Consider the following 16,408-nt stretch of genomic DNA (forward strand, 5'->3'; position numbering starts at 1 on the left):
ATGAATGTCAACATTGTCACGTGATCAAATCAACTTCCTTTTCAATCAGAACTGACACGAGTCGGCAACATGAGTACAGCACAGCCAGCTGGACAGAGAGGAATCGTAAAACAGGTATGTAAAGTTTCTTTTGTTGTGTTTGAATAAATGTTTGCGAGTTATTTAATTAATCTTCGACCATTAAAAAGGATTTATATCGTCAAAAATTGCATATAACTACTTGGAGAAGTGCCACGCGTACAGTACAATAGTAGTTACCTACCGTCGTGCCGGTAAATTTTGTAGCACAATCCTATGTTCAATGTGCTGTAAGTATAGATTTTTTATTTGGAATGGACTTTGTCGTTAATATCCAAGAAATGGAACTGTTAATTGGTTGTATACATTTGGCAAATAAGAATTCATGCCACTGCGGTTGTCCTTGCATGTATTATACGAGGAGACAGGTCATTGGCTTCAAACCTTCTCTATGTATGGTAATTATTCTTTCTCTAGTTTTGATTACTCAGGTTTCAACTGCTCTTTAAGATATTTTAGCATAATTTCATTTGTGAAGTGTTTTATTTATGTTAAATTGAACAGCTGTTGCATACTATGTATAGGTTACAGACCACCAATTCAACCAATGAGCATTTGGAACGTACGCAAAAATAGTCCTACGCAGAAATTACCCCTGTTCCTCATAGTGCTGTGAAAAAAGTTCTCATCTTATTTAAAAAATTTAAACAGTTTCTGAAAGGAAAAACATTTCTGTACATTTTATAGGTGCATTTTGCTTCTTGTGATGTGAAGCCTAATCTCCATAATGATTTTTAAATATAACCCTATCTTGTGAAAACACTGGGATTTCCCATGCTATTTATAGACCCTTCACTTCCGGTGACCAGTACTGCACTGCAAGTCTGCTAACCCCACATGCCATTCTGAGGATTGTGAGCTGACATATGTAGAATCATGCTGATATATAGTCATCTGCAGGTTAAAGTTAAGGTAAAGTCCAGAGAAGCCATTGAATATTGTGAAATTAGCATAGAAGCCTATGGGAAGTGGAATTAGTGGTTTTTAGCCTTAAGAGGAAGCCATGGCAAAATGAAAAGTTTCTTGAAATAGCTTTAAACTACTTGAAGATCTTGTTAACTTTGCCATGAGAAGAATACACTACAAAAATCCTTCAAAATATGCATTTTTTTAAGTTATAGGTCCAAATTATGGAAAATTGGTCTTTTTGGCTGATTTTTATGTCCTATCTTTTAAAAAGTGTAGAAAATTTAGTAAAAATATCAAATATTAAACTTTGAGGGCTATATTTACCTAAATATGGTAGTAATAAGCACTTGAAATCAAGTTTTGTGTAGATTTGAGCAAAAATTAGGTTAGAAATGAGGAAAAACTCACTTTCATTACTGCGGTTAAGGCCATATAAGCATTCCCCTATGGCAACATGGAAAATCCATTTTTGAGCACTTTTTTTGCTTTAGGTGCCCTTTACTGGTCATGTTTTAATGTGAAAACACTGTATTTACAAATTTAAAGCCAAATATATCACCTTTTGTGAAAATTTAAAGATTTAGGATTTTTGACATGTGATCAAGAAAAAGGGGGAGGCATGTCAGAAATAAATTTTTTAAAATAGACCAATTTCTCAGAAAATGATTACTTTTAAAATTATTTCTTCATTAATATTGTTAAAAAACAAGTTGTGATTGATATTTTTTATTTGAAAAGTCAGAAAAAGTTCTTTGCAAATATTTAATTCATTTCAGTATGGTAGAATATTTTCACTTTTTTGCTCGCACAACTTGGTTACCCTATATTTAAAAATCAAATATTTAAAAAAGTGCTTGTCACATTCCACTGAAACTTTGCAAATGCATTCAGTATGTGTGTAGGAAGATACCTGTATAGTTATTTATTTTTTCTAAGACAAAAAGTGACTCTTTAGGTTACAGACCACCAATTCAACCAATGAGCATTTGGAACGTACGCAAAAATAGTCCTACGCAGAAATTACCCCTGTTCCTCATAGTGCTGTGAAAAAAGTTCTCATCTTATTTAAAAAATTTAAACAGTTTCTGAAAGGAAAAACATTTCTGTACATTTTATAGGTGCATTTTGCTTCTTGTGATGTGAAGCCTAATCTCCATAATGATTTTTAAATATAACCCTATCTTGTGAAAACACTGGGATTTCCCATGCTATTTATAGACCCTTCACTTCCGGTGACCAGTACTGCACTGCAAGTCTGCTAACCCCACATGCCATTCTGAGGATTGTGAGCTGACATATGTAGAATCATGCTGATATATAGTCATCTGCAGGTTAAAGTTAAGGTAAAGTCCAGAGAAGCCATTGAATATTGTGAAATTAGCATAGAAGCCTATGGGAAGTGGAATTAGTGGTTTTTAGCCTATACCAATACTGCAAAAACGGTGCTTGAAAAGATGTGTACATGTATATACATTGAATATGGACTCCAACAATGTTTAACATGAGCATTTGATTTATATTAATTGCTTTGTTGTAAAACTGAAACTGTGGTGAACAATTTATTTACAAGTTTTCCAAGTAATGATTTCATGTTTTAACTACATGTGTTGTGGACAAATCCTTTTATTGGAGACACAGTTTTTGCTGTTGTTATTGCAATATCAAGCATTTATTAGTTTTTTTAAACGCAAATACCTTCACAAGCATATTACTACATTCACCAAAAACTATTTTTATCAAAACTTACCACTATATCTGTCAGATAATACTAATTTCATTTTTGATAAGTGATTGACATGTATCATTTTCGTTCGTAAGAAAAACACATTCACTTTCATTCTGTAATAGATCTTTACATGTATTTCATTGAGAGCAACTAGTGTAAGATCTAAGGAACTGTAATGGAGGCAAAAGAAATAGAAATTTGAATTGAATATTTCAAAGAACTTAAGAATAACATATTGATATCAAAGAATTTGATATGTCTTTCTTGTTCAGAAACCTACTTGTACATATGCATCTGTATTTCCAATATAACTGGTCATTTCTTCATTTAATCTTAAATTCATTATTTATTTAGTAAAGATCTGTGAACCAATGTCCAGTTAATTTGAGGTAAATAGTCAATGCTCATGTATTTTGTACCTTCAACTTAAATGGTAAGTACATGTACTGGTTTTATTGTTCTATTGTCATAAAATGGCCTGAAGACATTGTCCTTACTGTCATATGATATTAGCTTTGAAAATTTAATCAGTCACTAACACTGTTCTTATTATTTTAGATCTTATCTGGTGATGCAGTTGTTATTAGAGGACAACCTCAAGGTGGCCCCCCACCAGAGAAAACAGTATGCCTCTCAAACATCACAGCCCCAAGAATGGCCCGCAGACCAAACCCTAATGTGGAAGGATCTGTAGAAACTAAAGATGAAGTGAGTTTTGTACTTTGTAACTTTCCATGTAAAGAAAGAAAGGACTCTGATTAAGACTTTGTTAAAACTGAATCAATTAGTAAATTGGACTGAACATTATGAATTGAAATTATTTAAAACTTCCAATATTGTCAAATACTGTTTTTCAGCCATTTGCATGGGAGGCAAGAGAATATCTACGCAAGAAACTAATTGGAAAAGAAATAGTGTTTGTAAAAGAGTATGAAGTTCCTGGAACAAAAAGAGTATATGGTGTTATCTATGCAGGAAAAGGTATGTTTACAACCATACAATGATTAAATGTATTATTGTAAGTTAGAGGTTCCGTGGAAATTATAGTATATATCAACTTGTAAAGCAATATCTTTTTTCTTTTGCATGAACGATGAAAAATGTTTCATTTCTTTGTCCTTTGTTTTGATGAAGAATATGAAAAGGTGAAATATATCTAAGCATATATTTTACTGCTTCCTTCATGTACAGTTGCGAAGGAATGGACAAATTTGTTGAATGCTGTCAATTTTGTCTTTATTTATTAATATGTTGTCAATTTCAGTCAAGTAAGGTCCTATTAAAAAATCTTGTCACTAAATTTTTTCCCCTTTTTTGGTAGACACAACATCTGAGAATGTAACAGAATCTCTGGTCTCCTTAGGTTTAGTAGAGGTCAGGAGAGGAGGACTTAAACCAGATGAGTATGTCTCGTACTTGTTTTACTTGTACAATGTTTGTTAATTTGTGTCTACTTAAACAGTGATAAAATTTAAGGGGAAATACTTGATAAATGCAAGTTAAAATTCAGTTTTGCATAATAGAAAAATTTTTCCCTTGCTTAAATTTGTTTTTCGGATTCTGTATATATCAGTTCAGAAATTTTCAGTACTTGCTACACTTCCCTGGTCTTTCATCTACTTTGTAGTTTATTTACTTTTGATACTTGAAACTGAGCAGAAATGCCTCTGTTCACCATGGGATGGTAGATATCAAAGATTTATTTACTTTTCCAGTTCAAATTTTGGGAAGGGCTAGTCTTTTATAGCATTCTGTTAATCATAGAAACAATTAGTCTTTTGAGTATTGAAAGTTGTATTTCTATGGTAGTGCTAACCAACAGAGACTTATACAACTAGAAGATGAGGCAAAGGCTGCAGGCCGAGGGCGATGGGGAGAAGGGGCTTCCAAACACACAAGAGATATCACTTGGGTGATAGAGAACCCCAGGAACTTTGTTGATTCATATCATAATAAACCTATTGAAGGTAGGAATCAGTTATTTATTTTACAAATATCAAATATTTTAAGTCATGATCTTCATTAAATAGTCTTAGCTTAGAATATTTTAATCATATTTCCCAGTATATTCAACCTTTTTTGAAAATTTGGAGTGCAAAATGAATTTACCAGTTGGAATTCCATGCAGCCAAATCTGCATGGCTAAGTAATTAGTAATGAAAAGTTATGGAGGTTGACATTCACATATAAATGTTAGTAAAGATATTACTGTCCCAAATATTGAATTTGTTTTCTACCAGCATACTCTACCTCAGTGCCTGGATAATATGTTCAGCCTACACACTGCATAAGTGATTTGTGCACATGTAACTTGTTCAAATCATTTACAAGAAAAAAAAAATTCATTTCCACAGCTGTTATTGAACATGTTAGAGATGGATGTACAGTGAGAGCGTTCCTCCTTCCCAAGTTTGAGTATGTCACCATCATGTTGTCTGGAATAAAGGTACTTAATTGTTACTGACTGACTAAAATAATTAAATGAAATACTATAACTTAATTTATTTTTTTTTTTTAACGGTCCTTTTAATGAATGTCAACATTGTCACATGATCAAATCAACTTCCTTTTCAATCAGAAGCTAGTTTGGTTTTTTTCTGTAAAATTTAAAATATAAAACTAATGTTTTAATTCTATTTGAAAATGCTTGTTTTTTGGCTCAGTCATTCTTTTTGTGCAAACCCTCAAAATATCAGTCAAGTAAATTGAGTTCATGCTGAAAGTACATGTATATACATGTAAGTACATGACATATTGGTTTGTGTTTTAGTGTCCAATGTTTAAACAAGATGACAAGGGTGAACAACAATCAGAGCCATTTGCAGAGGAGGCTAAATTCTTCACTGAGGTCAGACTTCTACAGAGAGATGTCAAAGTCATTTTAGAAAGTGTATCTAACCAAAATCTTATTGGTACAGTTATACATCCTGTAAGTAATAGTGAAGAAATAACTTCTACATGTATAAGATATCAGGCAATCCTGATTGTTTATTAAAGCATTCCATTGAGGGGAATTAAATTTTTCCTGTATTGTTTTAAAGCTTTAGTATAACATATATTAAGTCCTTCCGACTTTTTTTTCAGAGTTTTTTTTTTAGTTTTCAGAAATCTCGTGCTTTTATGATATGATCTCATAAGTGCACAATTTAACTGTTTCTGAAATAACAAACAAAAGAATGAAGTAAAGAGGCAATCGTTTGATGATTTCAAACTTAACTTTTCTCATCACCTATTTGTAGAATGGTAATATTGCTGAGTTACTTGTTAAGGAAGGATTTGCTAGATGTGTTGACTGGAGTATGGGGGTCGTTACACAGGGTGCTGATAAACTTAGAGCTGGAGAAAGGTATGCACTTCAGATTTAAAGTTGTTTTTAAAGTGTACATAACATGAACCAATCAGAAATGAATGATTAGTTTTCTTGAAGTACATGTATTAGACTCTTTTAAGTCTGTGTTGATGAATTAAGTTTTTCTTCACAGCTTTTCACAATATGTTGAAGTGATTGTTGTTTTAACATGTCATATGAATCATTCTATACTTAATATTTAGGGAAGCTAAAGAGAAGAAGAAGAGAATGTGGAAGGATTATATACCATCTGCCAATACAGGAAGTGATATAAAAGACAAAGCCTTCCAGGGCAAGGTTGGTATGACTGGAATTTACATGTATCTGGGAGTTGAACATTCTTTACAATAGTTCAGTAAAAAAAGGTTGAATAGTCACTGAATTTTACTTGCAATGATGAACGCTTACAAAATGGAAAAAAGATGCCTCGCACATTCTTCATAAAAGTCTTTTTTTTTTATAATAACCCAAATGTGAAGTTAAATAATTTAATAACTGTTGATTCAGAAATTTGTGTGTATTTTTTATGGAGATGAAGAAAAAAATACCACATAAGCTTAGAAAGAGTTTAATTGTGATTGTAGGTTATTGTAGAACTTTACAACCCACTCATTAAATTTTAATAATAATGGAAAAAAAAACCTGACATTTCCCTAAATAACAGTATATATATTGCTCATTTCAGTCAATGGATAAATAAGGCTGTAAAGTACACATTTATGAGGCCAAAGGAAATCATTATCATATAACATTTTACTTGATGATGTGTTTATTCATTTCTATTCTAATGTGTATAAGATACAAACATTTTCAGGAGTGACATTTACTTTGCAGGTTGTGGAAGTAGTGAATGGTGATGCTCTGGTTGTAAAAATGGGAGATGGAGGACAGTTAAAGAAAGTTTTCCTATCCAGCATTAGACCACCAAGAGCTGAGGCTCCAGCAGAGAACCAAGCACCAAACAAAAGAGTTCGACCTCTTTATGATGTACCATATATGTTTGAGGCTAGAGAATTTCTTAGGACAAAACTTATTGGCAAGAAGGTTTGTACTTATTTGTCTACTTGACATTATAGATGTTGAGAATTGCTAGATATTGTTAATTTTCAATGTTTTAAGTTGAATTTGAATTAAATACTTTCTTTGGGACTGAAATTCCTGTTTTAAAGGTGTTGTAGCACCATAAATTATCAAAATAGGAAAAGGGAAGTTTTATTTGTGATACGTCCTAACAAAGATATCATGTCTGTTATAGGTAAATGTTAAAGTAGACTATATCCAGCCACCGAACCAAGGATTCCCAGAGAAAACCTGCTGCACAATCACCATTGGTGGAATGTAAGTCTCTGGATTTTATTTTTAGTCATTCATTTTCATCTATTGCAAGTGTATTAGTTTTCATGTTTGCTAATTTTCACTATTTTTCAGGTAGACAGATTATTTACAAATTATTGGTCAACCTCTCGTGAACATCATTAAATATGCAAAATCATACTTTTTCCACTTTTGATCCTGATTTATTAGTATCCATGAAGTGAAAAAATATGGAAATGATAACCATTTTTTTAAAAAGCAAAAGTAGATTGTCACGAAAATGTTGACTTGACAGAATGTATAAAAATTAGCAACTTTGATCAATTAAAAAAAAATAAAATAACATCTGTCCATTAATTGTGTCTGAGCGACTTTGTTTTCTTCTACAAGTGTTGAGTAAATTACCATTAAAAATGGAAGGAAAATAGAATAAGATGCTTTTGAGTAATTTTTCATGTGGTAATTAGCAAGTAAGTCTTGAAATATCCCAACATCAAGTTTTCAGTTTTGTAGTGCTGTCAATTTTTTGTTTCCTCTTCATTCATAGCAATGTAGGAGAAGCCTTAGTTGGTAAAGGACTTGCCAAGGTCATTAGATATAGACAGGATGATGATCAGAGATCATCACATTATGATGAACTGTTGGCTGCTGAAGCTAGAGCTGAGAAGAAACAAGTTGGACTTCACTCTAAAAAGGAACCACCAATACACAGAGTGGCTGATATCTCAGGGGTCAGTATTTAGGACTTGATTTTTTTTGGTTATCTCCTATGTTTGTTACTGTTCCTCTGTCTTCCATTTGATGTTTTACAATGAAATCATATTGTAAAACTCTTTTTAAATATGTGCATGATTATAAACAGCTTTTTAAAAGATAAATATTTTAATACAGTGAAAAAAATCTCTCTTTGAGTGTTTTGTGTAGATCATCGATGAAACAATTTATTGACTAACTCTCTCGATCAGCTTATTATTTTCTGTTTTAGGATATACCAAAATCTAAGCAATTCTTGCCATTTTTACAAAGAGCTGGTAGATCGGAAGCTTTGGTAGAGTTTATTGCCAGTGGATCTCGTCTCAGATTGTACATACCAAAGGAAACCTGCCTCATAACATTCCTACTCTCAGGTATCATTAATATTTTTCTGTCAGCTTGGGAATGCCAGATGTGATTTTTTCTATTTTGAAATGGAATTTTGCATTATTTTTTTCATTCAAGGTTTTACTCTTACAACACTTCTTTGTGTATATTCAATACTTACAATGTGGATTTCAGTATTTTTGTCAGCAGAGTTAAAAAATGCCTGGAATACTCTGAAAAATTATGAATTTTCAACAGCTCCTTCAGATATTCGGGATATACTTGCAATCTGTGTTAGTACTAGAAGTATCTAATCATCAGCAATTTTAATAATTTACAATAAAGATTTATCTTAACATCTAAATATCCTTCACAAGATGTTGCCAGAACCTATCATATAGCAAAGGATCTTGTTTTCAATGCAATTATTTTCATTCAGTGTTGTATTTAAAAAGAAAAATTATTAAAAGAATTATTTGTAAATGAGATATTGAACATGTTAAAATTAAATAAATAACACCAAGATTCACTGCTAATGTTTAAAATAAATATTTACTTGACTTAACATCAGTGACGTAATGTCTTTTTTAAAGGAATTGAATGTCCAAGGGGAGCTCGACCATTGCCCGGAGGAGAGACGTCCAAGGCTGAACCATATGGTGATGAAGCATTGCTATTTACCAAGGAAATGTGTCTACAAAGAGAAGTATGATTTCTTTTTTTATGCTTTTTTAATAAAATTACACCACATAAGAATGATAACAAAAAGAGATGTATGAAGACAATTAAATATATACTTATGCTAGTTGTTTATTGGTTTAATTAAAAGTCTGCTTTTGAAATTTTGAGAAAAAGTCTGAAAAAATTATAGAAAGCCATAGGGGCATTAGGCTATGAATATTGCCTGAAAATACCAACTTTGTTGTAACATAAATATTGTTCATTCCGTAGTAAAATTTTTGAATAATAAAAAAAGAATGGTTTTTTTTTTGTTTTTTTTTTGTCATTAGTTCATTGTCATAATATAATAGTGCCCAAATTACATGTCATTTAACAAAAACTACTGAGAAAAAAATGTTTTTTGTGATATATCTACATCCACAAAACTATGTCAGCACTCAAGAAACAATATTGTCACATGCGATAAACTATGTAATAATAAATGTGTTCCCTTAATTTAGTAAACTTTATATGAAATTGTTTCTTTGATGTGGACACTATTTTTTTGCCAAAAATTCGATCAGAAAGTGGCCAAAAAAGTACAAATTTGAAAACATATCTGAATTTCAATACACTTCAGGCAATTCTTTTGTTCTTTAAATGCAAGAGTGGTCAGAAATCTTTATGTTTCCTCATTTGTGATTGATTCATGTCCCCAAAATTCATAGTTAAATCTTTCAACACTTTGTTATTAATTTTCAGTCATATTTTAGGCCTATGAGACACCTTATCACCTGTTGTTATTACATTTGTCTGTAGAAGTTTAAGTAGAATATGAAATTTTCTTGGTATATAACTTATGTAAATAAGCAGGTTGGAACTATAAGCTTTCAGTTACCATTGTTATTGGGCATTCTTCATTTTCAAGGTTGAGGTAACAGTAGAAGCCATGGACAAGGGAGGTAACTTCATTGGCTGGTTGTTTGTTGACAACACAAATCTGTCTCTAGCATTAGTCCAGGAAGGTCTGTCTAAAGTCCACTTCACTGCTGAGAGAAGTAACTGGTACAAACAGATGTGTACTGCTGAGGAAAATGCCAAAAAGCAGAAACTGAATGTAAGTCGATTGCAAAATTGTGTTCATATGGCCGGTAACTGTCATGGTTCTGAAAAATTTCTAATATGGTGATTCATTAAAAATAAATATTTTTTTGAAGTTACAATTTGATGTGACTTGAAGTTTAATGGGCCAATTTAGAAACTGTATGGCATTCTGAGATTGCTATTGTTCATGATGCTCATGATTGGTCCAGATGTATTTTACGAGTACACTGTGACGGTGCAAAGTTGTTAACAAGGATGGAAGTTTTAGAAGAAATTGTAGACCTATTGTAAAGTGAGGTCTTTTTGTGCAATTTTAATTCCATATGTGTTCCAGCTATTTTCTTTACCATTTATACTCAGTAATAATCCATTACAAATAAATAAGATGTTTGATATTTTCAAAATTATAATTAAATGAAGATGAAAGCAGTGGTTTTCATTTGATCTTAGCCTTTCTAGTATTGCACCATCTTTATTTTGGATTCTATTTTGATAGTTATGGAAAGATTATGTTGAAGACAATAAAGAGATAGAGGAAGTTGCTGATGACAAGACAGAAAGAGAAGTCAACTACAAACAAGTTGTCGTCACAGAAGTTGGAGAAGATCTCAGTTTCTTTGCTCAATTTGTTGATAATGGTTGGTATAACATCACACTTTTTGATTGTTGATAGTTTCTTGGTATACTGTATTTAAGTAATTTAGTATGTGATCAGCTGATTTTTGTTTTTTCACTAATTGAAATAGATTAGATACAGAATTTTAAAAATGGTCTCTAAAGTGTTGCTATTCTTTTCAAAAAGGAAATTATTTTCAATTTAATTCATTGAAGAAATGTGGATTTTTTTTCAGGACCACAGTTAGAAAAGTTGATGGAACAGTTACGTCAGGAGATGGAGTCCAACCCACCTCTACCAGGCTCCTACACTCCTAAGAAAGGAGATACCTGTGCTGCCAAATTCTCCCAAGATGGACAGTGGTCAGTAGAAAATTTTAATGCATATGGTTAACTGAAACAAAGTTTAATTGAAGGGGGAAAAGTAAACTGTACTCATCAACAATAATTGATACTTCTTACCTAAAGAAATCAATGCAAAAATACAATTGTTATTAACGTTTATTTGAAAATTCTAACCTGCCATTTGGTCAAGTTTCAGATTTGATAGAGTTTGAAAAGAAATCAGTTTTTGCCCTCAATTCAGTCACAATTTTAGAAACTTGTATAAATGCACATAATGTTGAATATTTTGTGAAAATGTGTGAAATTGATTGGTTCTAACCTGTAGATAGCAGAGTAGATATAGTCCTGTCAGTCTAGCAAAATTTTACCCTTAATCTAAACAAATTGCAATAGAAGATATTTATGTTTTCATCTATAGCATTACAACCCAAATAAACTGTAAAACACAGAAGAAAGTTGAAATCGAATGTGCAGAAACCTCAAAATAAGCAGCTCAAATTTTCTATGGAAATTAACATTGGAGAGGGGAGTTAACACTGTAAAAATGGCTGAAAACACCATTTGATTTTTATACAAAATTATAATAATGTTGTTTCTGATAAATAAATTATAGCAATAATGGACATTTTTTGATAATTAAAAGACTTTATGAAGAGGTTTCATATCTTATACCAAAGAACAACGTAGATTTTGAAACTAAATAATTAACCAATTTTCTATTAATTCCAGTTGTGAGGAAAATGATGAAGTGAATATTTTTCTTTTTGTGATTAAAACATTCTATTAACAAAGGCAAAACTGTTGATAAATAGTTTGCAGATGTTAACTTACAAATTTAAAAAAAAAAATTAAAAATGATGGAAGTGCCAGAAAATATGAATTTTCTGTAATTAAAAATTACCCAAAAATTTCAATTTACCCATAATAACCAAATGTCTTGCATATCATTGACATCATTTTATTTGTGATTGTCATAAAGAAATAAAAGTTGCACATAAGTATCATATTTAACATGAAATTGATAAAAATAGAACAAAATCTGACAAAAAAAACATGTTATTTTTACAGAATTATCTCCCTTTTCAATGTAAATTTCTAATGAGATTTTGAAATGCTTATTTTGAGTGTTCTGCAACGTGGATTTTTTAAGGCTTTTTTCTGTGTATATTTAGGGAATAATGCTATGTATTTGAATCCAAATATATTTTCTGTTTAAATTTGTATAAAAATTATTTTGACAGGACTATTAATGATTAATAAATTGAAGCAAGTTTTTTAATACTTGGAATAATTATGTATTCAAGTTTTCTGTTGTTGAAAAGGATTTTTTTAATATTGTAGGTACAGAGCTAAAGTTGAGAAGTCAGAGAAAGGAAAATTCCAAGTTCTCTTCATTGATTATGGAAATGTAAGTGATTTGTTCTTCTTAATCTCACCTTTTTAAAATCTCTTCAAACATTGTTGTTTTAAATTTTTTTTTTTTAAAAAGGCAGAGTAATTTATATTATTGGATTTTGACTCAAAGACATTTAAGTTATCTCCCTTTTATATAACAGACATGATTTATTGTTAGTATAGTTGGGTTAATTCTCCAAAATGATAAGTGAATTCATTAAACTGAGATTGATAGTAATGATGATAATTGTATAAATCTTTATTATAGAGAGAGAAGACATCTGCCACAGAACTGGCTACCTTACCTGCCTCATACCAGACATTACCACCACAAGCTACAGAGTTCTCCCTCGCTTGCGCAGCATTACCACCAGATGTAAGTTGATTTGTTTGGTAAACATTAGAAAAGGAATCTCTTAAGGTTTTAGTGAAACATGGAACATTTTTCCCATACTTCTGTACTTAAATTGATAGTTAATACTAAATTTATTTATAACAAGTTTTAAATTTAAGATGTACAAGATCAATTTGACGATTTAGATGGTTGTGCCTAATGCAGAGAACAAACACAGAACATCTTTGTTATATATGGTATTTTTCTCCCAATTTGTGCATTTGTTTAAGGAAAACTTAATTTTAGCATGTAAAGTAAAGTAAGAAAGAGTATATAATTGAAAACAAATATCTTTTTGATGAGGTTTTGTACCAAGATTTTCCTTGACCAGTTCTCTCTAATATACTAGAATGCAGACATTCCACACTTTAGTGCCCCATTAACTGGCTTCAAACTTAATTAATTATTAAATTACAATATTTTATCTGTCAGTGATTAATAAGGTTATTTGTGTTGCTTCACAGGAAGACTCCAAACAAGATGCCTTGGACCAGTTTTATGACAGTGTCATTAACAGACAGCTGTTACTAAATGTTGAGTACAAAGCTGGTGGAACATCATATGTTGTCCTTTTGTATCCTGATAACAAGGATGACATTGCTCAGTCACTCATTGCAAGTGGCTATCTTTTGTTTGAAAGGAGACGTGAGAAAAGATTGGCTAAATTGGTCGGTGAATATCAGAAGTCACAGGAAAAAGCTAAAGCTGCAAGGGTTAGTAATTTAGAAAGATGATCAATTCAAATTTCATGAACACAAAATATAACATATCTTTAAAAAGATTATGAGGGCTATTCTAGTAAAACATAAGATACAGTAGGAGGGCATGGAAGTGATATGGCAAAATGCAACAAAGGCACCATCAAATAATCTTTATAAAAAAATTGTAAATGCTTACAGGGATCACCTAAAGGTCTTTAACAAGTGTAAACACACAAAGTAAGCTCTGAAAGGCTTCGACAACAAAAGTAAAAAAAAAATCATGGTTAGAGAAACGTGACTTCTTCAAAGTAAAGTGAAAAGTCAAATAATGAAACATTAATGACCAAGACCTACTGACTGTGCTTTTTAGATAATTTTTTTTTATTTCATTTGATTTGTCAATAGTTTTGACAACTGCTCATGAATAAAGTTTTAAAAAAGTGCTTTCCCCCATGCTGTCCATATTCTCATTTGTTAAATTGTTTCTATACAATATCAGTGCTAAAAGTCAAATTCTTCTTGGTTATCCTAATTATATCTTTATTTTACAGTTGAACTTGTGGCGTTATGGTGACTTCACTGAAGATGACGCCAAGGAGTTTGGATACAAAAAGTAAAACAGCTTAGATATAAATGCAGCATTTACACAAGTGGAACAGCTAACTGAACACAAGTGGAATCTAGAAAACTTTTATTTTTTATTCAAATTATTGTTATGCATTCAAAAAGTTGAAGTAAAATTTTAAGTCTGAATCAAACACAAGTGGAATCTAGTAGTTATTTATACCAGAAATAATATATATTTGTTATTTGTTAAGGATGCAGTTGTCTTTCAAAGCCATATTGTCCTATATCTTCGAAAACTTGTTGTGTCATTTATATATTTATGCTCATAGTATACAAAACAAAACCCTCTATATATTATTCACTGTTAATGAATCTCGTGTACATTGTTGATTAATTGTATGGAATGTTATTAGAGTCATTATTAAGAAAAGCTTTAATCTAATGAATTTCACCATAATATTCAGAGTACTGAAGTTTATGATGGGTTTTATCTAGTAAAGTCTTCGATTTAGTACCTTATTTTATAGTATTACAAGATGTCTCATTTTGATACAAATTTGTACTTTGTTTATTTGCACTGTAAATATTTCACTTTAATCAGTAAAGATCACGAATGTTTAGATCAATCAGCATTTAGACAGAATCATAAAGATTAATAAAACCATCTCTTCATTTGTTTTGACAGTAGTTTGTAGTTCCTCTGGTTTTTGGTGACAGATTGAGAACCAATCAAAGTTTCCTGGTGTATTGTGGTGCAAAATATATCAACCAGTGATATTCTCTCCAGTATCAATTGGTGCAATAATAAAAACCAATCGAATTGTCCCCTGGTATTTGGTGCACTTCATGACAGATTTCATTCATTTCAGTTTGAGTCTTCTATCATTGGCTTCAAAAGGAATTCATTTTTCATACTTATTCACTGTCAGTACTTAGTACATCACTATTGATGAAGTTAAATATTATAATTGAAACTTTTTTATGTGCATTTCAGGTTTACATATCATAATTAAGAGACTTCAGATTTATTTGTTAAATTGTTTGCCAAAATTGTGGTATGAATGTATATTTAGTGTTAATGATGTCTATGAAATGATTGAATTCATCTTAATGAAATATTTTACCATGACGAATTATAGGACAATATGGCTTCCAAGAAAATTGTAAAGGTCGATGACGAATTTGTTATGAAACATACTTAAGCATTTTTGAATGACTGATATTGTTTGTTGAATGGTTATAACTTCTTTTTTTTTCTTTCCTTTATGTTTTTATCGAATGTTCAATAATTTTAATTAATTTATAAGGTTAGGTTAAGTCAGAGAGAGGGTATTTACTAGGGAATGTGCAATAATGAGTTAAGACTTTAGTGAAACTGAATCTTTTAAGACTTTAGTGAAACTGAATCTTTTAAAGCAGAAATAGGACCAGTCTAAGCTGAGCAGATTTTACTTTCATTTCACTTGTGACTTATGTTTCTGTATGCTTTGTATTACAGTTGGCTCTGGTGATGTTTTCAGTATGTTTCTATAATAAATAGCTTGTTCTTAGCAAAAGAAGAGTATTTTTTTAATGAGTTATGCCACTTAATAATTTAAAAATCCTGTAAGAGATTTATATATCATGAGATTAGGTATGGTGAATATGTCAAGGAGAAAAAGAACCATCCTGGATGAAAATCAAATCTCGTGTATATATATATATATATATATATATAGATATATATATATATATATATATATATATATATATATATATATATATATATATATATATATATATATATATATATATATGAAAAGTCGATCCATTTGTTCAATCACCTCATTCAAAGTGTAACTACATTGTGTAATCTGTAGCTAAAAGAGTAAAAAAAATAATGAACCAATATTTTCATACTTTGCACATGCAGAAAATGTGCCTCGTTTATTATTGGTTTCCATGAGTATTGGATGATATTTATAAAATTTTAGAACCAAGGTTCCAAACCGTCAAAGGAAAGTATTGATTTAGGGGAGTCATAGCCCCTACCGTTTTAGAATTAGGGGTCGAAAAGGGGCCTAAAATGTATTTCATATAATTTAATTAACTATACAACTCCAACAAAAGCTTCAGAATTTCGGAGGTAAAGACTAAACTTTTTCAGAAATTAGGCGACAGAAGCATGCATT

General features: G+C 30.9%; 1 protein-coding gene across 1 annotated transcript; it reads left to right on the plus strand.

The window, feature by feature from the left end:
• The first annotated feature begins 29 nt into the window (after nucleotides 1–29).
• Nucleotides 30–15,796, plus strand: LOC148614929 (staphylococcal nuclease domain-containing protein 1-like). The gene is made up of 21 exons (XM_088589463.1): nucleotides 30–114; nucleotides 3,272–3,421; nucleotides 3,571–3,694; nucleotides 4,035–4,116; nucleotides 4,523–4,680; nucleotides 5,068–5,159; nucleotides 5,484–5,642; nucleotides 5,953–6,059; nucleotides 6,266–6,359; nucleotides 6,897–7,106; nucleotides 7,318–7,400; nucleotides 7,924–8,107; nucleotides 8,362–8,503; nucleotides 9,050–9,162; nucleotides 10,045–10,233; nucleotides 10,717–10,858; nucleotides 11,072–11,198; nucleotides 12,522–12,588; nucleotides 12,844–12,951; nucleotides 13,434–13,682; nucleotides 14,222–15,796. The coding sequence occupies exons 1-21, from the start codon at nucleotides 70–72 to the stop codon at nucleotides 14,285–14,287; spliced, it is 2,691 nt and encodes an 896-aa protein (XP_088445589.1). The 5' UTR covers nucleotides 30–69; the 3' UTR covers nucleotides 14,288–15,796.
• The last annotated feature ends 612 nt before the right edge of the window (nucleotides 15,797–16,408 follow it).

Source organism: Perna viridis, chromosome 6, assembly GCF_037379345.1.
Source record: "Perna viridis isolate PV_CMFRI_1.1 ecotype Kerala chromosome 6, ASM3737934v1, whole genome shotgun sequence".
Lineage (NCBI taxonomy): Eukaryota > Metazoa > Mollusca > Bivalvia > Mytilida > Mytilidae > Perna > Perna viridis.

Excerpts from the sequence above, each read along its gene's own strand:
- LOC148614929 (XM_088589463.1), top strand. The coding sequence starts at position 70 with ATGAGTACAGCACAGCCAGCTGGACAGAGAGGAATCGTAAAACAG. Across the intron at positions 5,160-5,483 it reads TCATGTTGTCTGGAATAAAG|TGTCCAATGTTTAAACAAGA; the intron begins GTACTTAATTGT and ends TTTGTGTTTTAG. Across the intron at positions 9,163-10,044 it reads AAATGTGTCTACAAAGAGAA|GTTGAGGTAACAGTAGAAGC; the intron begins GTATGATTTCTT and ends TTCATTTTCAAG.